This window comes from Wolffia australiana, chromosome 10 (assembly GCF_029677425.1).
Source record: "Wolffia australiana isolate 7733 chromosome 10, ASM2967742v1".
Classification (NCBI taxonomy): Eukaryota; Viridiplantae; Streptophyta; class Magnoliopsida; order Alismatales; family Araceae; genus Wolffia; species Wolffia australiana.
The window spans coordinates 2676159-2703856 of NC_135844.1; the positions used below are offsets into that span (position 1 = coordinate 2676159).

Sequence of the window (27698 nt, forward strand, 5' to 3'; positions counted from 1 at the left end):
ATTAAATTCAAATAAAAAGGACTTGAAATGGAAAACAATATTTTTTAGTATTTTATAGAATTTATTTTAGGATTATTATAAATTTAAATAATGATGTGTCTATTTTTTGCTTTTATATTTACTTTTTAATTCAAAAATAAATAAAAAATATTATGGTTTATGAATGGCCCCCAATTCAAAGAAACCATCTGGTCAATGGGATCCCCTAGAGCAACCCAAACTTAACGAAGTCTTGGGAACAAACCAGAACTTGGTGCCCAAAAGCAATGTAAACTATAAAATGGATTTGGACAGTTATGAAATGGGATGATAATTTGGTGGGTTCAAAGAATGAACTTTTGAATGAATTTTCAAGTTAAGAAACTAGAGATATGAATAAATGTTTATAGTGATAATTTTTTGTATTCTAGGGAGAAATATTGGTAGAACATGGGTGGATCAAGAGATTAAGTGCTGTAAAATAAATGAAAAACAGGTCTCTGTTCCTAAAATATAGGATATTAAGAGAAAGCAATTTAAAACATTAAATCTAAGTTCTTAAAGTGTTGTTGCACATGTCATGAACCTCAAATGACTATTCTTACGCTTTTATCCTTACAAGTGGCCAGGATCATGTATTTTTATGCAAAGGATGAGCAAAGTAAGAATACTTCAAAAAACTTATCTTAACCAGATGGAATAACCATGATCCTAGACAGGATTTTCCTGCTGCCTATCCACTTTTAGAGTAATTTCATAATGAGGCACAGAGTGTGAGAGGAAGATAATACTCATACTTAGATAACGAAACAAATATGCTTTTACAGTTTTCCTTTTTTATATTATTGTCATTCCTTCCTCTTTTCCCATGGGTTATTTGAATTTCTGGATGCCCTCCATTTGAAAGGGAAGTTAGAGTGAATTTTGGAAGGTTTCAGGATGTATTCTACACCTTTCTAATTGCTCCTTTGAATCCCAGGACCAAAATTTTTCTAATTTGGCCCAATAGCCCAAATTCTATTACATGGGCTAGAGCAGCCCATGTAATCATTATCAGGTTTGATTAGTATAAATTTCTCAACAAATGAAACTTCAAAATATTCATCAAGAATAAAAACTTCTTGCCCGAAATGTTCAGAAAGTGATGTTTGTATGAAAATTTCAAATCAATATTAGTTAGAAAAGTAGTGGGTATTTAACTAATAAGAAAACCAAAACTGATGGCTAGTTTCTTGATCCTTTATATGGACATCGAGTAAAATTTGCCACCCCAATCACATTGGAACGAGCTAGTTTTACTGCAACATTTTCATCCTACAGGTTTTAAAGCTCCAAGAACAGTCTCAAAGTATCACCTTTTTTAAGTATATATAACCATATGTATTCGGTTAAGTTATTCATAAAAAAATACAGAATAAAGAAAAAAAAGGGTTAAAACCGATCATGCCCATAGAGGTCCAATTCTATCAGTTTCTAGTTGCATTTTGGCAGAGTGGAAGATCTCGAAATAAATAACTTATGATATTTATGAGTACAACATGATTAACACATGTCATATCTAGAAGGAAATATTTATACTACACCCTTGATGTCTCTAAACTTAGGATATCCTATGTGATAGTGCCAGATTTCTAGAAATACTCTTTTCCCACGAAGTGGTGTTGGTTTTATTTGCTGTGATTTTAAGAGATAAAGACCATCCTTTGTTGATCGTTGAAGCAGAACCTGATGAATTTTCTTTCTTGTCATTCACGAGGCACACATCAGAATGGAACTTAACATATACATTATTATTCTATGTTTAATCTTTGAGTATCTTGGATATAAGTAATTCTAAGTAAGGGTCAATAAGTTTTAATTTCAAGGTATTGACTATGATGGTCTACATAGGAATATCCAAGAGATTAAATAATATTCAAACATTCAAAATTACATATTTATAGTTGGTTGGTGCCATGACACTGAAGTAATTGATTGAGGATGTTTAAATATAGTATGGCATGGTGTGTAGCTCCACTATCATGGTACTATGACCCTACAATCATGGCTTAAAATATAGATATTGATTTTCATATCATCTAATTATGATATTTGGCATTGATATGTGTATCTTGGATGCCTATGAGTTCTGCCCCCCAAAAAATTCAATTTTTTTAACATATCATGACATTCTTTTGATTATTTCCCCAAAATATTCACATATTTGACATCTAGGTGTGATAAAATCAAATTACATCTATAAAATTATGCATTATATTTCCTTTTAACCATATGTTCGTCTATTTGCACTAGCATTATTCACCATTTAAGGATAAAAGACTTAGGAAAATACAATGGTAAATTTGAGATATAAATGGGAGAAAAAAAGAAACCTAATTAGTGTTCGCCCGTCCCGATACCTGTACCAGATGGCGGTATCGGGACGGACGCTGTATCGGATACCGGAATGGGAATTTCCAGTATCCATTTTTTTCAATATCCGGATATCGGATATCGGTAATGGATATCAGTTGCTAAAGTGCCGATATCTGATATCGATATCCGTCCCCAGTTCGTCATCTGCCTCCGTCTCAAGGAGGAGGATGAGGACATCTAAAACCTCTCTTTCGTGTATTTTCAATTCAAAATTTTGAATCGAAAATACACAAAAGAGAGCCAAAGACTCAGAGAGGGTTTGGCGCCTTGGCGCATGGTGGACAGCAGATGGCGGACGACGGCATCGGCGGATGGCATCGAAGGCGGAATCGGCGAACGGCTGTAAGTTCTTCATCGCCCTTCAAAAAAAAATTTCTTCTTCTGCCGCTATTTCTCGTATTCTGCTTGACTACTTGATCCGCCAATTCTCATTTCACAATTCTCATCTAAGTCATTCTTCTTCCGCCAATTCTAAATTATCATATAAGATCTTCTTCATCCGCTATTTCTCAATTCTCATCTGCCAATTCTCTATTCTTCTTCCGCTATTTCTCATATCTCCTTCCTGTTAAGGAAATTGATGAAATTTCCATACTTGTTGCATGTATTCATAGAATTTTATTTCAAATTGGAGTATCAGTATTCAGTAGCTTCAATTTATTTTTATCATCCTCAATTCAAGTCTCTTTATGTCTCTTATTTTCTATCAAACTCCCTCTCTCTCATTCTCACTCACTCTAAATCTCTTTCTCTCTCTCTCTATCTCTAAATCTCCCTCTCTCCTCTCATTCTCTCTCACTCTGTGATTCTTTCTCTCTTTTTATCTCTAATTATCCCTCTCTCACATTCTCTCTCACTCTATGATTGTTCCTATCATTTTTCTCGCATTCACCCTCTCACTCACTCTGTCGCTCTTCCTTTCTCTCATTCAATTTCAGAGCCACTCTGTCTCTAATTCTTCCTCTCTTCTCTCATTCTCTCTCACTCTTTAATTATTTCTCTCTTTTTATATCTTATTATCCCTCTCTCACATTCTCTTTCACTCAATGATTCTTTCTCTTATTTTTCTCTCATTCTCCCACTCTCTCACTCTGTGACATTCCCTTTCTCTCATTCCGTTTCAGTGGCATTATTTCTATAATTCTCCCTCCATTATCTCATTCTCTCTCACCCTCTGATTATTTCTGTCTTTTTATCTTTAATTCTCCCTCTCTCACATTCTCTCTCACTCTATGATTCTTTCTCCCATTTTTTTTGCATTCACCCTCTCTCTCTCACTATGTCGCTCTCCCCTTCTCTCATTCCATTTCAGTGGCATTCTTTCTTTTATTGTCCCTCTATACTGTCATTCTCTCTCCGTCTCTGATTCTTTGTCTCTTTTTATCTCTTGTTCTCCCTCTCTCACATTCTCTCTCACTCTATGATTCTTTCTCACATTTTTTTCATATTCGTACTCTCTTTCACTCTGTCACCCTCCCTTTCTCTCGTTCCATTTCAGTGGCATTCTTTCTGCAATTCTCCCTGTATTCTCTTATTCACTCTCACTCTCTGATTCTTTCTCTCTTTTTGTCTCTAATTTGCCCTCTCTCACATTCTCTCTCACCCTATGTTTCTTTCTCTCATTTTTCTCTTATTCGCCCTCTCTCTTACTCTCTCGCTCTCCCTTTCTCTCATTCCACTTCAGTTGCATTCTTTCTCTGATTCTCCCTCTCTTCTCTCATTCTCTCTTACTCTCTGATTCTTTCTCTCTTTTATCTCTTATACTTCCTCTCTCGCATTCTCTCTCACTCAATGATTCTTTCTCTAATTTTTCTCTCATTCACCCTCTCTTTCACTTTGTTACTCTCCCTTTTTCTCATTACATTTCAGTGGCATTGTTTCTCTAATTCCCCCTCTATTCTCTCATTCTCTCTCACTCTCTGATTCTTTTCGCTTTTTTATCTCTAATTCTCCCTCTCTCACATTCTCTCTCACTCTATGATTCTTTCTCTAATTTTTCTCGCATTCACCGTGTCTCTCACTCTGTCGCTCTTCCTTTCCGTCATTCCATTTTAGTAGCATCCTTTCTCTCATTCTCCATCTCTTCTCTCATGCTCTCTCATTCTCTGATTCTTTCTCTTTTTTTATTTGTAATTTTCCATCTCTCACTTTCTCTCATTTTTCTCTCATTCACCCTCTTACTTAGTTTGTCACTCTCCCTTTCTGTCATTCCATTTCAGTGGCATTCTTTCTCTTTTACTTCCTCTATTCTCTCATTCTCTCTCACTCTCTGATTTCCTCTCTCTTTTTACTCCTAATTCTCCCTCTATTCTCTCATTCTCTCTAGAGGGAGAATTAGGAGTAAAAAGAGAGAAGAAATCCTAATTCACACACATTCTCTCTCCATCTTTGGTTCTTTCTTTCATTTTTCTCTCATTTATCTTTTTCCTCACTCTGCCATTATCCCTTTCTCTCATTCCATTTCAGTGGCATTATTTCTATAATTCTACCTCTATGATGTCATTCTCTTTCACTCTCTGATTCTTTCTCTCTCATTCCTTTTCGATGGCATTCTTTCTCCAATTCTTCCGCTCCTCTCTCATTCTATCTCACTCTCTGATTCTTTCTCTCTTTTTAGCTCTTATTCTCTCTCTCTCTCACTCTATGATTCTTTCACTTATTCACCCTCTCTTTCACTCTGTCACTCTCCCTTTCTCTCATTCTATTTCAGTGGCATTCTTTCTTTTATTGTCCCTCTATACTGTCATTCTCTCTCCGTCTCTGATTCTTTGTCTCTTTTTATCTCTTGTTCTCCCTCTCTCACATTCTCTCTCACTCTATGATTCTTTCTCACATTTTTTTCATATTCATACTCTCTTTCACTCTGTCACCCTCCCTTTCTCTCGTTCCATTTCAGTGGCATTCTTTCTGCAATTCTCCCTGTATTCTCTTATTCACTCTCACTCTCTGATTCTTTCTCTCTTTTTGTCTCTAATTTGCCCTCTCTCACATTCTCTCTCACCCTATGTTTCTTTCTCTCATTTTTCTCTTATTCGCCCTCTCTCTTACTCTCTCGCTCTCCCTTTCTCTCATTCCACTTCAGTTGCATTCTTTCTCTGATTCTCCCTCTCTTCTCTCATTCTCTCTTACTCTCTGATTCTTTCTTTCTTTTTATCTCTAATTCTCCCTCTCTCACATTCTCTCTTACTATATGATTCTTTTTCTCTTTTTTTTTGCATTCGCCCTTTCTCTCTCACTCTGTCGCTCTACCTTTCTCTCATTCCTTTTCAGTGGCATTCTTTCTTTAACTCTTCCTCTCTTCATTTATTCTCTCTCACTTTCTGATTCTTTCTCTCTTTTTACCTTTAATTCTCCCTCTCTCACATTCTCTTTCACTCTATGATTCTTTCTCTCATTTTTCTCTCGTTCACCCTCTCTTTTACTCTTTCACTTTACCTTTCTCTCATTCCATTTTAGTGGCATTCATTCTCTTATTATACCTGTATTCTGTCATTCTCTCTCACTCTTCGATTCTTTCTCTCTTTTTATCTCTAATTCTCACTCTCTTACATTCTCTCTCATTCTATGATTCTTACTCTCATTTTTCTCTCGTTCACCTTCTCTTTTACTCTGTCACTTTACCTTTCTCTCATTCCATTTCAGTGGCATTCTTTCTCGTATTATACATGTATTCTGTCATTCTCTCTCACTCTCTGATTCTTTCTCTCTTTTTATCTCTAATTCTCCCTCTCTCGCATTCTCTCTTACTCTGTGATTCTTTCTCTCACTTTTTTTTGCATTCACCCTCTCTCTCTCACTCTGTCGCACTCCCTTTCTCTGGTTCCATTTCAGTGGCATTCTTTCTGCAATTCTCCCTTTATTCTCTTATTCACTCTCACTCTCTGATTATTTCTCTCTTTTATCTCTAATTCTCCCTCTCTCACATTTTCTCTCACTCTAAGATCCTTTCTCTCATTTTTCTCTCGTTCACCCTCCGTCTCACCCTGTCACTCTCCCTTTCTCTCATTCCATTTCAGTGGAATGCTTTCTCTAATTCCCCCTCTATTCTCTCATTCTCTCTCACTCTTTGATTCTTTCTTTATTTTTATCTCTAATTCTTCCTATCTCACTTCCTCTCTTACTCTGATTGTTTCTCTCATTTTTTTCGCATTCATCCTTTCTCTCTCTCACGCTCTATCGCTCTCCTTTCTCTCATTCCATTTCAGTGGAATACTTTCTCTAATTCTTTCTCTCTTCTCTCATACTCTCTCACTATTTGATTCTTTCTCTCTTTTTATCTCTTATTCTCCCTCTCTCACACTCTCTCTCACTTAATGATTATTTCTCTCCTTTTTCTGTCATACATCTTTTCTCTCTCTCTGTCACTCTCCCTTTCTGTCCTTCCATTTCTGTGGCATTATTTCTTTAATTCTCAATCTCTTCTCTCATTTTCTCTCACTCTCTGATTCTTTCTCTCTTTTTATCTCTAATTCTCTCTGTCACATTTTCTCTCACTCTATGATTCTTGCTGTCATTTTTCTCTTATTCAGCCTCTCTCTCACTCTGTCACTCTCCCTTTCTCCCTTTCCATTTCAGTGGCATTCTTCGTCCAATTTTTCCTCTCTTCTCTCATTCTCTCTCACTCTCGGTTTCTTTCTCTCTTTTTATCTGTTATTCTCCCTCTCCCACATTCTCTCTCACTCTATGATTCTTTCTCTCATTTTTCTCTTATTCACCCTCTCTCTTACTCTCTCGCTCTCCCTTTCTCTCATTCCATTTCAGTTGCATTCTTTCTCTGATTCTCTCTCTCTTCTCTCATTCTCTCTTACTCTCTGATTCTTTCTTTCTTTTTATCTCTAATTCTCCCTCTCTCACATTCTCTCTTACTATATGATTCTTTCTCTCATTTTTCTTTCATTGGCCCTCTCTCTTACTCTGTCACTCTCCCTTTCTTTTATTCCATTTCGGTGGTATTCTTTCTCTAATTCTCCCTCTCTTCTCTCATTCTTGACTAGATGTGCTATGTACGAAACAAAACTTCACTTAAGATTGTTGGGATATTTTCTCTATTCTTCGTGGATCCCTTCTGCTCATTTATTCTGAGTTCCTCTATTTGCTTCTGATCATTGCATAACCTTTCTTTTTTCACATTAATTTAGAAAGTTGATCTGCTGTCGATGCGTTTTATAGATTCCTCAATTTATTTTTAGTGTTCAGTTTCTTTATTGTGTTATCTTGGTTGTATCTCTTACTTTCTTTAGAGTTCTAACCGTTGTTTGGCATCTTGCATTGATGTATTTAAAAATCATTTCTTATCAAATTATGCCTTCAGAACCATGAACCCACCCGGAGTTAGTGCCCACCCAAGACAGATCTGGGTCAAGAGCTAACTGTCGTGAGCTTACGAACATGGGAACATTTCGTGCCGTATAGAGTCACCCTCGTGGTTATCTTGCATTAATGTATCTCTTACTTTCATTAGAGTTCGAAGAGTAGTTCAGCATCTTGCATTGATGTATTTAAAAATCATTTCTTATCAAATTATGCCTTCAGAACCATGAACCCACCCGGAGTTAGTGCCCACCCAAGACAGATCTGGGTCAAGAGCTAACTGTCCTGAGCTTATGAACGTGGGAACATTTCATGCCGTATAGAGTCAGACTCGTTCGAACTGTTCAGTCATCATTGACTACTTTGAAAACATTGATGATGGATACTATGCATGCTTATTGTGCTAGGAGAAGAACCCTCACAATAAGAAAAAAGCAATAAAGCGGTAGGCCGATAAGAGCACCAACATATTTTGGAGACATTTCAAATATTTTCATCCTACTCGTCATGCAGAGCTCAAGGGCGTGATATTGGAAGACCTTGATCAGCCACGTATATTAGAGAAAATGCAAAGCAAACAACAAGGAGAGCCAAGCCAACAAGGGCCGATTAGAGGGCATATGCCAGACCAGACGAAGAATGTCATTACACAATTTATATGTATGACTGATTCACCATGGAGCATTGTTCAGAAAGTCACATTCAAGGAGTTGTGGCGCTACGCGACACAGCTCGACTTGGATCCCCCCCGTGCGAAGTTCATGAAGCTGTGAACCATCCAAATGCATGGACGCATGAAACAAGATGTGAAGAAGCTATGGGAGAACGTGGACCAAGTGTCCCTCACTATAGACGCGAGGACTGTAGAGAATGGTACTGGACTTGTAGGGATCATTGTTCATTGGGTGGACGATAAATGAGTGTACCGAGAGTGGGTATTTGCCATCTGAGAGATCGTGGGCAAGCACAACGGGGACAACATGGGGTCCATCGTTCTCCAGGTCCTAGAAGAATTCTGTATGTGGCCAAAGGTCATCATTCAGCATCAAACTTATCTTATTAATTCAACATTTGATTTTACACCTGATCGATATTTATGCAGGCTTATGTTATGACTAATGACAATGCCTTGGCAAATAAAAGGATCTTGTCATTCGTGGCAAAAAAGATAAAGAGCATCAACCCAATGTTTAGCACCAAAAGGCATGTCCTATGCGTTGCACACATTCTGAACATTATCGTACAAGCGGTAATAAAAAGCTTTGGCATTTCTTAGGCCCACATTTTAGAGCCCAAAGAAGGCAACGTGACCAAGACAACAGACCCGTACGATACCGATGGGGACAACGATCTTGGAGATATATTCTAAGCATCTGATGACAATGAAAAAGCACGACAGCTTTTATGTGTGGGTGATGCAGTTGCGAAGGTGTGGACACTAGTGTGCAGTATTCGGAGCTCTATGCAACGGAGAGAGGAGTATGCAAAGGCATGTGAAGACGACCCCAAAGTTGAGGACTCCAACATGGTCATCTTGGACTGTCCAACTCGATGGAACAGCACTTACGCTATGTTATCCACCGCTGTGAAGAAATGTGATGTCATTGATTAAGCGTCGAAGACTTTTGGCCATAAGGGGAAGGCAACAAACATGTCGAAGGACGAGTGGGAGTTGGTGAAAGAGTTTTATCGCATCCTTGGATGGTTCATTGTATCCACACATCATGCTTGCAAGATAGTGACGACGGCCATATGTGATGTATTATTCCTCACTAAAGGCCCCAAAGAGCACATGGAGGAAGTGGTCCAACAAATTGAAGAGGGCACTTTCTTCACATGCATACGACGGTTGCATGAAGGAGATCATTCCAACATGGCGCAAGTGTATAAGGTGATGCAACGCAAGCTAGCACAGTATGCAAAAATCTTGGGGGCGAATATGGCAATCACCAGCGCGGCATTGATGGATCCATTCCACAAAGGGTCAATGATCCGTCAGGAAGTCAGAGAAGCAACCATTGCATATGTATGGTCCTTGTTACCATGTGACTTTCCGATGCATGGAGTGAGTGGGCACACTGAATATGGGCACTCAAACGGTAAATAATTGTACTCATGGCTACAAAACATTATGCGAAAAGTCCAACCGGCATCTGCGTCAACGAGGTCGGCGTGGAACGAGTTCTACCAATACCTAACAGAGGTCGTGCCTAATGAAGGAGTGTTCACCCCACTATCTTGGTGGGCTAGCACAGAGGTGAAATGCTTCCCCTTACTTGCTTCCATTACAAGGGAGCTGTTGTGCGTATGTGCAACAAGCACTCCTGCTGAGCACATGTTCTCGGTGGGAACACTATTGTCACGTACAAGAGATCACATTTGTCGTCGATAAGCATTGAAACACTCATCACTATGAAGTGTTGGCTGCGTGCGGACAACAAGCGATGGTACACTAACGTGGAGCTGGACTCAGATGGTGAGGATGGACTAGATGGCGTAGTCGCATGTGCTTGAGGTACACATTACCTATGTTGACTACATTTTATGCATATTTTACGTAATCATTATTTTTTATTTGTTATCTTTTGCTATTCAGGTGATGACCAAGTAAGCACAAACCTCTGGCAAAGCCCTGGGGAAATTCTCACGCAAAGGGCGTATTTTGACGGTTACATATTACAAAAGGAATCTTTTGTTAGAAACATTGCAACAATTTCCTATACATTTCTTGAAATTTGTTAAAAATTTACACTTAACCAAATAAGTAAATTACATATTTCAAATTTTCACTTAATTCAATAATACAAATATTATGTATATAAACCATGTTAAAGCACCAAATAGTGGGGGTCAATTTTGTAAAAAAAATTGCAACATTTTCCTATAATTTTTTTGAAATTTCCAACATTAAAAATTTCCAGTTAGTAATACACATATTTCAAATTTGCACTTAATTCAATAATATAAATATTAGGTATATAAACCATGTTAAATCACCAAAAAGTGGGATGTAATTTTGTAAAACATTTTGCAACATTTTCATAATTTTTTTGAATTTCCAGTATTCAAAATTTAGGTACATAAACCATGTTAAAGACCCAAAAAGTGGGGGATAACTTTGTTAAACATCTGGCAACATTTTTCTAAAAAATTCTTGAATTTTCCAACATTAAAAATTTACACTTACCAAATTAGTAATACACATATTTCAACTTTGCCTTGGTTCAATAATATAAATATTAGGTATATAAACCATGTAAAAGCACCATAAAGTGGGTGATAATTTTTAAAACATTTTTCCACATTTTCATAAAATATTGTTGAATTTTCCAACATTAAAAGTTTACACTTACCCAATTAGTAATATACATATTTCAACTTTGAACTTGATTCAATAATATAAATATTAGGTATATAAACCATGTAAAAGGATCAAAAAGTGGGTGATATTTTTATTTAAAATTTTGAAACATTTTTCTAAAAATTTATTGAATTTTACAGCATTAAAAATTTATACTTTCCAAATTAGTAAATTACATATTTAAAATTTACAATGAATTCAATAATATAAACAATGTTAAAGCACCAAAAGTGGGGGGCAATTTTTTAAAACATTTTGCAAAATTTTCCTAAAAAATTATTGAATTTTCCAACATTAAAAATTTACAATCACCCAATTAGTAATATACATATTTCAACTTTGCACTTAATTCAATGATATAAATATTAGGTACATAAACCATGTTAAAGAACCAAAAAGTGGGGGTCAATTTTGTGAAAAATTTTGACACATTTTCCTAAACATTTCATGAATTTTCCAACATTATAAATTTACACTTACCCAATTAGTAATTTACATATTTCAGCTTTGCACTTAATTCAATAATATAAATATTAAGTATATAAACCATGTTAAAGAACCAAAAAGTGGCGATCAATTTTGTTAAAATTTTTGCCACATTTTTTAAAAAATTGTTGAATTTTTCAACATTAAAAATTACACTTACCCAATTAGTAATATAGATATTTCAACTTTGCACTTGATTCACTAATATAAATACTAGATATATAAACCATGTTAAAGAACCAAAAAGTGGGGGTCAATTTTGTTAAAACTTTTGAAACATTTTCCTAAAAATTTCTTAAATGTTGCAACATTATAAATTTACACTTACCCAATTAGTAATTTACATATTTCACATTTGCACTTAACTCAATAATATAAATATTAGGTATATAAACCAATAAACCATGTTAAAGAACAAAATAAGCTTCTAGATTCTTTTCAAATTTTGAGATAAATATTTTACATATTCCTCGGTCAGTCCCCATAAAATAGAAAGGTTATATGTTTCTCGATTAAGGATCAAAATAATTGTTTATGTGGGCTTAATGCATGAACTTTTGTTTTTGTAAAGTTCCGTTATACAAATTTTGACAATATAAAGTCATAGGGGCATTTCTGAAATAATTGCCACAAGTAGCATTCTTTGGCACGTGCAAGTCATAAGAAGGATTTATATTAAAAACAGCTGGAGCAACTTTAAACCTTAAAATATTTTAAAAATCAACCATATGGGATTGCGATGGACTCGAAAAAAAATATCTGGATATCGGTTATCAATATCCGTATATTGAAACCGATATCCGGATATCGAAACTGATAACCGGATATCGGTAATTGATAACACCCTAAATTCGGTCTTTATTTCATGCTATTAGCACAATTTTATGCATTTAAAGAGCTTAAAATGGGGTTGTTATCATATATTTACATAAATTTAATGTTACCAAGTTATTTCTGATTTTGTCCTAATTTTATGTTAATTTTAGAATTTTTTGGGTTTATTTGAGCTTGAAATAATTATTTTTAAATGAAAATGGCAGGTTTAAATTTTAATTTCGAGCTTAATTATTATGGGGATGAAATACTTAATTTTCTAGAATTTCATGGAATTTTATAAAATTTATTTTGGGATTTAGTTGGATTTTTTGAGATTTATTTAAGTGAAAAATGAATTTTTAAAGAGGAAAATGATATATTTATAATGAGAAAATGAGTTTTAAATCAATTTCTACTCTTCTAGGGGCTTTTCGTAAATTTCAGTTGCAATTATTCCCACAAAATAGCTCTCGATCGTGTATGCAGGCGTAAAGCTATTATTTAAACAGTTACAGGGTTTTATTACAATTATTTACTATTTTTTAATAGTTTGTATGATAAATCAGAGGAGAGAGAATGCGCAACGGGCATATACACAATTATTTTTGGGCGGCGTTCAGCAGCAATTCCAAGCTTTCTGAAGGACTTTTCTGCAAAATGGAGAATTCAAAATGCGCCCACCAATGAGAGGAGGACACGTCATGGCGTGTTAAAAAAGAAATGGATAAATAAATGAATTTAAATCCAATAGCTTAAATTGGTTTAAAATTTGTTTATTAATAACTTTTGATCCTGAAGTCCGATTGAGATGATGTTTTATGGATTTACTTGTCTTCATCCCCTCTTTCTATCTGTATGGTTGGATGATCAAGCCTACATTGATAGATAAAAATTAATTACTAAACAGGGGTAAAATGGTGATTTTGACCATGTAACCTAAGTATAAAAGCTAAATTTTGAGAGGGGGAGCTCATTCTTTATGGTGCTCTATTACAGCTGGAAGACAGAGAGGAGCTACAGCTTGGATCAACCTATTTTGTACTTTTTCCTTCTTTGTATTTGAACTTTTGGTGTATTTTGGATGTTGTTAGTTGAATTTCTTAATCTTTCTTCTTGATCCCTGCCTGAACTTCTAAATCGCTTGGCTTGAGCGGAATGTACAAGCCCTGACAAGGATTTAGAGGAGAAATTGAGAGATTTCCTAGCTATTCCAAGTGCATATAAAAGAAAACTATAAAAAAACTTATAAAAAGGGTTAACATTCTAGGATATTAAATTTTCCATTTCATTATCCAATAGAGTAGTTATTACTAAATAGTCAAACCTAAAGGACCAACCAAAACACTTCTAAATTTTCTTCTTAATCTCTCTAATTGAATTCTTTGATCCTTTCAATTGGATCAATTAATTCAACTTAGAGCCCCTTATTTCATCTACTCCTCTCATCGTTTCTACCCCCTTCCAAATTTCTCATCTAATTAGGGTGATCTAATCTCTGTTGAAGATTAAATTAACCCCAATTAGGTTCAAACTATTCAAGAATAACATCAATTGGATTCCTTACTAGCTTCCCTTGGACGACACTCGTACTTATCACTACACATTTTAAGTAGAGTTTTTATAAATTTTATTGTATAAGCTAAAATTGACAACGAAAAGGGTTTAAAATTGCATAAAATTTACCCCTATTTTTGGCTTATCAATAACCGATATCCGGCATCTGATATCCGTCATGTCCCTATATCTACGGTATCCGTCACCAACATCTATCTACCATTCAGAGACGGACATTGAGCGATATCCGATATCTGGCACCATCCCCATTTTCTTCCCGATATCAGATATCGGTTGTCTGATATCGGATATCGGACGAATATCGGTTGGGCGAACCCTAAACCTAATTCATATAATTGAATAATAAGAAGACGCCTAATACACAAAAACCCACACTAGAAGCCCATTCAAATATCCTTAAGAACAGAGTCAACTAAAGGCCATAATTGTGGAACTAACCCACAATTTGAATTTGAAAGGCCTGTTTTAAAATTAGGGAAGGAGGGAACATGATCCAGGCTGAAAAGCATATAATCCTAGCCCTCCAAACCTTTAAAATTAAAGCCAATGGCTGGGAGAGTTGGGGCACTTTTATTTCATCTCTTCTCCCTTCTCTTTGTATCTCATCTTGGAGGCCTAGTGAATTAGATTTACACATTATCATTCTACAAGAGTGTGAGTTCAAGGGGGTTCAAAATTATTTTAGAAGAGCACCACTTGGATCTTTGGGGAAGTCACAACAAGATTTGTGTGCTCTCGTAAATGTTTGATTTGAATTTTATCATCTTTTCCTCTAGGTAAAGATTCCATTGGATATTCTATGCTTAAAGCTTTCAAACGCATCAAATGGCACTAAAAAGTCCTCCTGTAGCAAATATTAGAGTGTCTTCAGTCTACAACCCTTCGGTGCCCGATTCTATCATTAGGCGGAGGCTGCCACCCACAAATTGCAGCCAATGGTTCTCTTTAACATCCAATCTTAATTCTTGCCTTCAAAATTTCCCAAAAAATTAAAAAAATCATACTTGCTCATTAGAACTTATCTAAAACAAAATAAATATTTAATTCATTTATTTAAAACTGTTTTGACTAATTTCCCATCATTTAGTTGATTTCTTATTTAGAAAATACTTTAAAATCCAAAAAATATAAATCATCTCAAACAATTACTTTCAAATATATTTGTAACTTTAATTTAGTCTCTCATTACCTGATCCTTGTGGATTTGACCCTTGCTTACCCTATTCTAAGGAAAATGTTGCAAATATTGTTGCATAAATCAAAGCCTTAAAAGGACTTATTAAACACCAATTATGGTTTATCAAAACACAAAAACATTTTACCTGAATCTTCCCATGTACATCCTTACCTATCTATATTGATTTAAATAATGATTCTTAGCAGAGGAAGGTGCATGAATCCAAATGTGTTTCAATTTTGATTGCATTGACTAAGGCATCCATAATGAGAGATGAATCTAGCAGCGAAGTGATTAAAGCTTAATCTTTCTTGATTTTTGTCCATGTTGATGTTGAAGGCATCACATTAAGGGTCTAGTCCTCCAAAGAAACTAAGAATTAGATAACTTTCTGCTACTACAGAATCTGCAGTCACTAGTTTCCACAACAGTCTTTCAACATTTTGATTTAGTCAGCCACTGACATCTGTCTTTTAATAGAATTTAACATCTGTCTTTAAAGTGTAGATACAGTCAAGCTATAAATTATAAAATCAATAATTTGTTACTCATCACACCACCAAATTTGATGGATCAGTAAGAATTTCTCATTCTCTTCCACAGTAGATAATGGCAGTGGATAATTACAAATAGAACACATAAATTCATAACCATTAATAACATCTTACATACCGGGATTTGTTTCCAGTGAAATCGATGGCATCATGCCTGGCTACAACTCGCTAATTTAAGTCATGACTCATAAATGACTCGCAAGATCAAGTATAATCAAATAGCGTACAAGCACCATTAAAAACTTACTTCTTATATTTTTAGTTCAAATGTTATATATGGAAGCGCTAAAATTGTGGAGAGGCTAGTTTTATTTTTTTCATATTGTTCAAGAATTAAACTAGGATAAACTATTTAAGAGGTATACATAAATAAACCTATCTTTCCGAACCATTAAAATATTTTTCTCTATTAATTTACCATTCAGTATCAAAGTTCACTGTGGATTCAACATTCATCGACTATGTAATAATTTCATGTATAATATTATATGGAGTTCTCTGCGCCATTTATAATCAGGATTTTGACATGTGTGTCAAATGTATCAAGGGAAAGAGACCAAACAGATAGTCAAATAACTCCCATCAATCTCCAGACATTTTAGGATTATTTCAAATGGATATTTATGTCTAGTACCCGAAGGCATTGTGGAATGGACAATAATAATTTCTCACATTCACATTTAATTATTCTTAATATGGCCATGTATACCTAATCCATGATAAATCACAATCTTTAGAGTTCCAAATTCATAATGTTGAAGCTTAGACTCAATTTTAAAAAATATATAAATATCATGAAATCATACTGGGGTGGAGAATATCATGGAAAATATAACAATCAGGTGAAAATTTTCCAAAATTTGCCAAATTCCTACAGCAGTGTAATGAGACATTAAACACCGCAGTTTATATATTTACAATAGCACCCAGGAGAGCAACAATTAAAACCTCTTATGTGCTCTCGACATGAAGAAACCTTAGTCTACGGCATTTGCACGTCTGGGTTTGTCCAATAGGGGGTAAATCCAAGATCCCTAATGAAATAGAAATGGACTGTTGAAAAACTAGTTGCTACTCTGTTATATACTCTGAAAGATCATTCGTTTTCACGGTTTATGATCCCCCTTCCAAAGTAATTTTTTAAATGATAAATGCTAATTTATTTGAGGATATTGAGTCTGAGGTGGGGATGGGAGAGATAAAGCTCAAGTAATTGTCCTAGAAGAATAAATATTTATCAGTCTAATTTGGATTAAAGATCATGCAGACAATTCCATTTTCACATGTGTTTATCCAAAACCAGTGAGTTCTTTGTGAATGGTGATTCAAAATCAAGAGGGATTAGTAAAATGAAATATAGAAATATGTAAGGCACCTCTTATCAAAAAAGGATTCATTCAACGGGAAGATCTTGATGACACATATACCTGCTCTCCTTTGTCATCAGACTCATTTGGAATCTTAGTGGCACTTGTCACTTAAGTTTGATCTTGAGCTACATCAGCTGGATGTAATGATTTTTTAAAATTGAAAACATTATTGAAAAAATCTAAACATTATTTCATAGATGGAGACTTGAAGTTGATGGATTATAAATTAAATAAATATATGAATGGGTTTAAACAATCCCTTCATCATTTATATCATAAATTTTATCGAGTCATCATTTCATTTGGTTTTGAAATGAATCTAGCAGCTGGACTTGAATATCATAAGGTCCATGTGGGTAACTTTGTTATCCTGTTACATTAAGGTATTACATATCATAAACAAAACTTCTCGTATATGAAGGACTTTGGTAAGGCCTCTTATGTGTTAGGCATCCAAATGTAACATGATCAGACTCAAAATATTTTTGGGTTTCGTCACGAAAGGGATTTATTAAAATTATACATAAATGTTATAGCATGCAAGATTAGAGACCAGTTAACACACCAGTTCTAATGGAAACAAGATTTCTCTCAATCAGCGGCCTAAGAACAACCTACAAATTCAAGAGATTCTAAATATACCTTGTACATCACTTGTAGGAAGTCTTCTTCTTGGAAAACTGTGTAAGCATTGAGTTATAGCATATGTAAAGTATGTATGCTGGGTCAACATATGAGTAATCTAGGCATGGATGATGGGAAATCTTCCAAGGGAGTAATGACATGCTTACATACAAAAAGTCAGATCACATTGAAATCCTTGGGTATCTTAGAACTTCTGGATGCGCCAATACTGCATGATCCCCTTCAGGCAATGTGTATTTGTTGGTTAAAAGAGATGTATCATGGGGATGTGCTAAGCATATACAAAAAGCATCTTCCTCCATGGAAGGCAAGTATATAGCTTGTTGTGAAGTATCTAAGCATGACAATTGGCTAACTTTTTCATCATGTCCAAAGAGGTTGATGGAATCCAAAGACCACTAAAGCTCCACTATGACAATCACTCAGCTATTATATTTTACAATCACTCCACTACGAAATTTCCAAATACATACTAATAAAAAATTTGGGGGGTTTTATGTAGATGTTTTAATTAAGACATAGCCAAAAATGTTTATGAAAATTTCCACTTAAATACCCTATAGTAAATAAAGGGAAAGTAAGGAGTCAAACAAAAAAGAGGTAGATATTTAATTTCAACATTTTTCTTAAGCTTTTGAATGAAAAAAATGAGTTTAAAGGTGGGAAACATAATTTCTGAGATTTTTTGGGATTTTTAGTTGATTTATATTGCGGCACAAAAACAAATAAAAACACTAAATATTTTATGCTAGTTATTTTAATTTTAATTAAATAAAATATATATATTTGTAGTTTTTTTGTGAAATTCATACCAAAAACCACTGTAAATAAAAAATATAATAATTAGACTTTTTAGAATTTTTTAGATTTAAAAAAACTAGAAACTGACTATATGAATTTAAGGTTATTTTGCCGATTTTTTAAAGATTTTTTAAATACCTTAAATTAAATTAATTTACCTAGGTAGGTTTGGTCCAGTTCAAACAGGTTCAAACCAGTCCAATCACTTCCAGACTTAGCCGAAATTCATGTAAGTCTTGTTGGAGGGAGTGCCCTCATGCCTGGCGGGCACGCCGTGGCACGCGCGCACGACTGGCGGGCAAAGGGGTGCTCTGCGGCTCACGCGCTGCTGTGCAGCGCACACCATCGCACGTTAGCTGCAGGGGATGGGAAATCCAGATTTCACATGTAAAAAATGTTTTTTTTATTTTCTAGAGACACGAAAGAGGAAACCTGATGGAGGGTCTAGAGAGAGATAGACATAGATTTTAGAGGGATAAAGGAATGGGTCTAGAGAGAGAAAGTGGTCAAAATGAAGAGATAGAGAGAGAAAGTGAAGAAATGATGTAGGAAAAGTTTGAAGGGAATTTGAAGGTGAAAATGGTTGGGTTTCTCAATAAAATTTTTGGGGAATGAATTATAGGTATGGATGAAGGTTAAGAGAGAGACAAATGATTCTAGGGAGAGTAACAAGGAAAAACAAGTGTTTAGAGTGAGAAAGTAATGGAATCAAAGGGGAAATTGATAGAGAATGATGGGAAAATGGAAATCAAAGTTCCTCTTACCTTAATGTAAGCCTATCGATCCCTCAATGCTTCCTCCCAAGTATGGATCCTTATATTTTGCCAGGATTAGGCATTTTTCAATGCAAACAAGATATGAGATTGAACTAAAACTTTGACAAACTTACATCAAGTAGGTTGAGCAACCTAGATTATGAAATACGCCTTGTCCTGCTGGCTAGCCACTTGTTAGAGCACGTCCAGAATGAAGTAAAATGAGAGGGGAATAGAGTATTTATACATAGGAATAATTATTGAAATACCCCTTTGGTCATTTCTAATCTCTTTCATTGCCATTTTGCCTCTTTTTTCCCATTGGTTGAAAGCTTTTTCTTGTAATTTTCAGCTTCCTTCTTTTGTAAAGTCCTTGAGATCCAAAATGGGCAGGTAAGATCGTGGCCCATTCTCGTCTGATTGTTCTCTTTTGAATGCCCACAACACCATTTGACCATTTCAGATCCATTTTCATAATCAATGAGCTTCCAAAAATTCTTTAGCTCATTAATTTTATTGATGTAACTTTCTGTGCAAGTGGAACTATAAAGTATTCATCAGTAAAAAAACTGATTGGTTTGAAAAAAGTCAAGGAGGTTAGTTAAAAATAGCCATAATATGCCGAAACTGGAATTTATAGCTGATGCATAAATATTCAGTTGATCCCAACAATAGCATGATAAATTCAAGATTAATAAGACCAAAATAATCTAAAAAATATGAAAATAACTATGCATTTATCATTTTATCACGTATACATCAAGTTCTTATTTTCTAATGAAAGGATTCAGAATGTAAAATTATTTATAGACCACATAATAACAGACTCCATGATTGTGGACCCACTTACAAAACCACAATCTTTGAATGCATCGACTTTCAATATTAACTTTTATTCCCTTTTTAATGCTTGTTTCTATGCAAACTTTATAGACATTGGAGAATTTCTATATTACTTATTACATCTATTCTTAGATATTTAATATCTTTTATTTCATTGATTAGTTTTTTGATAATTTAGTCAGTAACACTAGTTTTAGGATCCAATTAAGTTAAAAAATACCAGGTATTTCATTATTACTTCTTTGTGTTTCTGTTATATAAAACTTACTGGTCATTCATACCAATTCTGATGGTGTGTACCTCCTTCATGTACAGTAAGAGCTACGTTAAATCCTTCAAAACACAGTGTGATATCAAAATGTTTGCAATAATGGATTTTAGAAATTTCAAAAGAACATAACTTGGTATAGATGACCAAAGAGTCCAAGAACTCAAAACCAAAGTTAGTAACAGATATTCTTTTTAACTCATAATTTCTAATAGATAATAATGTGACTTCAATAATCCAACTTATAAACACATCTATATTAAAAAAATCATCAGTAAGTTGTAATATGATATCGTATTTACATACCTCAGATTGCTCCAACCATCCATTAATTTCCCTCTATCGATCACCAGATATTTTAACAATACATACTTCAGGTTCATTGCACAAATTCATTATACACCTTCACCAGCCATTAAATTTATATAAACTCATTCAACACTACATCGACTAATGAACAGAATTCAAAGCTTGAACTAATCGAATCTAATTTCAAAATTTACTGTTTTACAATTAATCATGGTCTTAGGGATCCCTATTATTAGCTTTTTAGATATCATTCAACCCCAGAATTTGAAATGACTGTTTTGTCATATATTTTACAGGTATCATTATACCCCAGAATTTTACATATCATTATACCCCTGAATTTCTTTTTTCTCTAAAGTATTTTCATATTTTGAAATATTTTCATATCTTATACTTCCACGTGTGGACTTCTTTATGTTCAATTTTTACAAAAATTAACTTTTTCTTTGAACTTACTCACTTTAAGTGACCTTGCTTATGATTATGGTATTAGATATTTATTATATTAACATCATATATTTTACAGATTTATTTCATTAAAACAATAATCAATGCACTATCTTTTTGAATGAGGGCCGATTTTTTTTATTTTTTCGTAATTTTAAAAAACGTATAACAATAAATGCGGTAAAAAATAGTTCTAAAGTTAAAAATAATTTTGGAGTGACTTAAATGTTTAAACGTTTTATTTTCCTATTTTATAATCTTTTTACGGAATTTTTCAACGATAAAGTTATGAAGAAGAAAGTTTCACCTTCTAATATATACTTGTTGAATTCTCTAATTATTTCTGGTGGCAAAATCTAATGTCGTCTTCATCAAGACTCGTGAGCAGAAAGCACCACTCAGCCTGTTGGGCACGTGACAATAAGGTTAGTGTGATTTTCATCTCTTTCACTCACGTCTTCGACATTTTCCTGGGCTATCATTATCAAGGATAGGCTTGGTATTTCTATTCTATTCGCTAGCTCTGCTATTTATCATCACGTATCCACCTCCATTTTCATGGCATTCAGCTGGGCTATTTCATTCTTCTGTCCCACTCCATCAAACGTCACCCAATGCTGCCAAAGCACTTAGGTTTTTAGATATAATTAATATTAATAAATATAATTACTATTTCTTAATTTTAACTCTATTAAAATCCCCAAAATTATTTTAAAAACCTTGAGCTACTTTGATTCAATTTACAATAGCCTGATTTTTAAAATAAAATTCAAGTTCAAAAACATCTTCAAAGTTCGGCGACATACTGGCCCAACGCTCCCCAACAGATTTTCAGATTTCACACTGGTATCTTTTCTACAAGCATTACCAGGAATAGTAATTTCCACTTTATGATGTCAAAATGATCATAAGATATGAATCTAGAAACATATTTATCCTCCGATCCCATTTAAATCAACATTGTTCATATGTTGAAATAACAAATGCACTAAAATGCAAGAGCTAAAGTAGCAGATTTCTTTGTTTTGCAGGACTGATTCCAAAATGTGGATATATTATCAGGAAAGTATGGTGTTTGAAGTTGAAATACACATTACTAAGATCTTTTTTAAAATGTGTGAAAATGGCTCCCAGTTATCCACATTACTATGATCTTTTCTTAAAAGAATTCCACTTTCCGAATCCGGTAACAGCCCTTATGCTTACATACTAGATTACCTCATTTTGCTAACTTTAATCTAAATTTTATTAGATGTAGAGAGACAAACTTCAAAAATTAAAAAAATAACCAGCACATTATGCTGAATTGAGTTGTATGATTTTCACTAGAAACTGGTTATGAGATTTTTGGTGTCAAAATCAATGAAAAGAAATGCCCCTCTATATGATGCATTTAATCAAGTTTCTTGTGGTTGTAATCAGGATATTGAAATTTTCATGAAGCAATTTCAAGCAATCAAGAAGCCATTTGAAGATCGTAGAAAGAATGCCCAATTGGCGAAAAATCGTAAGACTTCATTCTCACCTCTGCAGTCACCTTTGCTCCTGCATCCACTCCACAAAGTTGTCTAGAATAAGGGGCCAAGCAAGGGCAGAGTTGTAGTTATCCAGAGAGGGAAAATTTATCTGCGACAAGGAGAATAAAAGATTATCAATTATATGGTGTTAGGTAGGCACTTGTTTGTAATTTGCCTCAAGGTTTCTTATTACTATAGATGTTTAGGGAACCTGGGCTCTTAATTATTTTGCCTCTTCTCTTCTTCTCTCTTTCATGCCCTTTCATCTTCTTCTTCGTCTCTCTCCGTCTGCCTCTCTTTCGTTCTCCCTCTCTCCCCTTATCCCTCTCTCTCTCTCTCTCTCTCTCTCTCTCTCTCTCTCTCTCTCTCTCTCTCTCTCTCTCTCTCTCTCTCCCCCTCTCTCCCTCTCTCTCTCTCTCTCTCTCTCTCTCTCTCTCTCTCTCTCTCTACCCTCTCTCTTTCTCTCTACCATCTTTCTTTCCTTCTCTCTTTCTCACTCCCTCTTCCTCTCCCTCTCTCTCCTCACTCTCTCTTTCTTGCTCCCTCTTCCTCTCCCTCTCTCTCCTCCCTCTCTTTATCCCTATCCCCCTCTCTTTCTCGCTCCCTCTTCCTCTCCTTCTCTCTCCTCTCTCACTTTATCTCTATCCCTCTCTCTTTCTCTTTCTCTCTCCTTCCACTCTTTACCCTCACCCTCTCTCTCCTTCCCCCTCTCTTTCTCCCTCTCCCTCTCTCTTTCTCTTTCTCTCTCCTTCCTCTCTTTACCCTCATCCTCTCTCTCCTTCTCCCTCTCTCTCCTTCTTCCTCTTTTTATCCCTCTCCCTCTCTCCCTCTTCCTATCCCTCTCTCCTTCCTCTTTTTATCCCTCTTCCTCTCTCTCCTTCCTCTTTCCCCTTCTCCCTCTCTCTTCTCTCTCCCTCTCTGTTTTCCTCTTTCTATCGGTCTCCCTTTCTCTCTCCTTCTCCCTCTCTCTTTCTCTCTCCTTCTCCCTCTCACTTTCCCTCTCTATTTCTCTCACTCCCTCTCCTCTCTTTCTCTCTATCTCTTGCTTCTGCTATCTTCGTATTCCTCCGTAAGGACATATGGTGGATTTTAACAAGAACACGGGGGACTTCATCAAAGAACACAGAAAGATCAAGAGAAAGGAAGTTCACAGAAAGCAGAGTGTAGGTACCTCTTTGCAGAAGCGGATAAAACCCATCCACTGATCCATGTTTATCCCCTTATAATCGGTCTGCAACTGGGCATACATGAAATGAGAAGAACAAAAATCAGGAACAATAAATATTTTTGACCTTATGCTGTTCATGCTAATATTAGGGCCACTTAAGTGGAGCTTCAAACCTTGAGATATTCAACCAGTCGGCTGATTTGGGGGTGATAAAGAGAACCCAGAATAAGACTTAGCAGCTCACATGCACACTCGATGTCGACGGCCTTCTGTCTCTCATCTGCAGAGAAAGGAAAGAGAAATGTTACCCGCAGTCGCCTACTGGAAACAGAGTTCTTCGTCAATTTTACCTGTCAGGCAATATCTGAATGCGTAGGAATAGAAGTCCGGAAAATTCTTCGAGGTCATTACCTGAGAACAGATATATTAGCCCACCACGAGCTTTAAATATACATGGATATTTCTAGAGAGAGGGAGAGTGTGTGTGAGATAGGCAGAGAAGGCCCACCTTTTTGAGTTCATAAATTGGCAGCAGGTAAGTTAGTCCATCATGAGCCCCAAATAAAACACAGATACATATGTATGGATATTTCTATAGAGAGAGTGAGATAGAGAAGGCTGACATGAACCAAGCATTCCATGGAAAAACAAAGAAAGAAAGTCCATGTCTCACGTGCCACTTCAAGCAGCACGTGTTTAAATAAGGAACACAAGACGGAGTCTAGTTTTGGGAAGACGTTGCGGCAGCGACTGGGCTGGGGCAAGGAGATCCTCCTTTGCAGTGGATATCGTGACTGATCCGGCACGATCCAACTTCCAATTCATATCTCTTAGCTACCGTGTGGCATTCCATTTCTTACTTTCTTGAAATCTGTAAGTTCGTCTGGAAATGATCTATCCACGTCATCCAGAACCCACAAGAAATTGTTGAAGATCAGCTAGGAGAGATCTTATAAGAGACCAACACACCAGGAGTTCATATGAAAGGCCCACCTCTTTGGGTTCATAAACTGACAATTGGTAAATTAGTCAACTACGAGCCCCAAATATAGTACACATTAATATAAATGGATATTTCTAGAGAGATAGAATGAGGGAAAATACTCACCTCTTTGAGCTCATAAACTGAGATGGTAAATTAGTTCAGCATGAGCCCCAAAACTAACTCACATGAGTTAAATATTTAAGAGAGAGAATGAGAGAGAGAGAGGACTCACCTCTTCAAGGTCTTACCCTGACCAACAGAAACACTTGTCCACCACGAGCCCCACAGATAACCACACGTATATGTATTTTTAGAGAGAGAAATAGTGAAGGTGAGAGAGAAAACCCACCTCTTTTTCTAATTCGGACATAGCTCTCTTTAGCTTACTGATAGTGTCTGAACGAAGCGCTTTGAAACCAGTTCGCCACTCGTCCTGCGTATCAATGACCAATGACAGACAATTAAACCAAAGTTAACCGAATTCATAGACAGGCAGAATAACTTGGAGAACACAATATACACGGCCATACCAAGCTGAAGTAACCTTGTTTTTCTGCTCTCATCTTCCTGGCAAACAAAGGAGAAAAACAATTCCCAACTTAGATGAAATTGTAAGAAGGAAAAAGTATTTTATTTCACGAGGTTTACCAGGCAAGCATGAGAATTCTGACATCAGTGTGGTCCACCCCAACATCTGAACAGAGAGATTCTATTCCTTCAGGGCTATACAGTCCAACAAGGGAAAGAACGAAATCATACATCACTGGAAATCAAAAAATAAACAATAATATGATCCAAAGAAAAAACTGTTGGTCTTAGTAGGTTTGATCAATAACCGGGGAGTCATCAAGGATCAATTTATAATCGAGGAATATCATAATTTATTATCACAGTAGTCGTCACTCAAAATTTTGGATGGATGTTAATATCAGATTTAATGATTCCTAAATGATTTTCTTCTGGAATTAACCAGAAAGCTCTTTCTGGAATCAGTCTGTGACAACCACTTTCCCATCATAACCGTGGAAGATGAAATAACCAATAAGAAAAGCATCAGCAAATCGACTAAAGGGATATTCAAGAAACTAGAAATCTTTACTTTTCTGCATGTTTGACTGAAAATAAATGTAAACCTAGAATCTACCTAGTTCAAGAACTAAATTAAAGATTAAGTTAAATAAACACGTAAAATCCAGACTCAGGAGAAAGATGAAGAAGATGAAAGACACGCACCCAATCAAGCCAGAAGAACTGTCTGAGTATGCATGAAATAAAGCATCAATGCGCTCCAACTCCTTGGAAATCACTTTGCCAGAGACTGAAAAGAACAAGATAGAACTTAAGTCAGAATAAATGGAAACAACCAGAAAAAACTAGAAAGAATCAAGTATAAGTGAGGAATCAAACTAAGAATAGAGCATAATTACTGAAATAACGGAAGTGAATGTTTTCTCTGACATGAAACAACCCGAGGAAGTTAAAGAAAAATCTAGAATCCAACGTCCATGATTTGTTAAAAGAAATGTTGAAAAGCATGTCCTAAAAGAAAGACTGAGTGTGTCTTTTTTAATGTTCCTTTTTGGCACTCATCCGTTGACGAAACATTCTAGCCACTACAACAAATTCAATGATATTGATCTCTATTCAAAACATACTTTCTGACTGAATCAGAAGCCGATGATTCCGCGAAAAATCACAGTTCTTCAGCAGCAAAATGAAACGACAAGAAAAATCGATAAGATCAAAAAAAAGGTGCATAAGTCTGAAATGGCTGGGGCTGTGTCAGTCATTACGATCAAAATGTGTCAGAATTTGAAAATAATAAGCCGGACTGAACCATAAGGATCTTCTCGTGCCAGAAACATGAAAAAATACAACAAAGCAAGGCATTCTGATGCATTTACAGAGCTACAGGCAACAGAACGGACGAAATCCGGTGCTGTGGACGAAATGAAGGGAGTGGAATCCGATAATAAACAACGATTGGATCAAGATAGAAGTGCATCAGGCGGTGTCAGTCAATGAGATCAAAATATATTAATAATCGAAAATAATAAGCAGCAATAAACGGATCACAATCGCCTCGCGCCAAAAAAGTTAAAAATAAAGCAAAAAAAAGCATTCTGATGCGTCTAACAGCCACCGGTACCAGAACCGATGAAATACTGCACAGTGAAAATACTGACGGGAGCGGAATCCGAATTCAAACCGCAGGTGCTCATCAACAGTAAAACACGACAACAGTAGGATCATCAAAAAGGAGCATAAGCTGAAATCGCCAGGGCCGCGTCAGCCATTGCGATCAAGATAGACCAAAATTATAAAATAACACGCCGGAATCAACCAATAAAGATCGTCTCGACCCAAAAAACATCAAAATTAAACCAAAAAAAACGCATTCCGATGCATCAACACAGCGATCGGTACCAGAACGGATGAAATCCTGCGCTGTGGAAGAACTGACGGGAGCGGAATCCGTTTTGCGAGACGCGCGAGGCATGCTGCAGAGCGCAAAGATCGCGGAAGGTGATCGCGACTGTTCTTTTTCTTGTAGTAGCACCGCCATTTAAACTTGGAGAAAAATCTCAACAGAACGATCGGGGCGGAAATTCGCCCCATGTGGGCGAATTTTCGACCGCCCCGAACATGGTCGATCGAAGTTTGAGCGAAATCGCAGTCTGTTGAAAACTATTTGTACTTTATTTATACCAAGTATATTTACTGTTAAATTGGTTTTGTTTTTCCTTATAAGTTTCAACCATACTTCCAGATCGTCAGGGACTTGGACGATGGACGGGACGGGATGTGAAAGATCGTCCCGTCCGAAGTCCGGAATCAATCCAGGGACGTGGACGAGACAAATTGTTCACCCAAAACCTCCGGACGGGACAGTTTTTCGTCCAAGTGGATGAAAACC

The 27698-nt window shown here is 35.7% G+C and overlaps 1 protein-coding gene across 1 annotated transcript; it reads right to left on the reverse strand.

The window, feature by feature from the left end:
- Positions 1–22474: 22474 nt before the first annotated feature.
- On the reverse strand, positions 22475–27365 carry LOC144708668 (defective in cullin neddylation protein (DUF298)). Its single transcript, XM_078582081.1, has 9 exons — positions 27209–27365; positions 26015–26099; positions 25430–25504; positions 25312–25348; positions 25131–25214; positions 24147–24207; positions 23970–24076; positions 23800–23865; positions 22475–22737 (listed from the first exon to the last, which is right to left on the reverse strand). The coding sequence occupies exons 1-9, from the start codon at positions 27345–27347 to the stop codon at positions 22645–22647; spliced, it is 747 nt and encodes a 248-aa protein (XP_078438207.1). The 5' UTR covers positions 27348–27365; the 3' UTR covers positions 22475–22644.
- Positions 27366–27698: the final 333 nt, after the last annotated feature.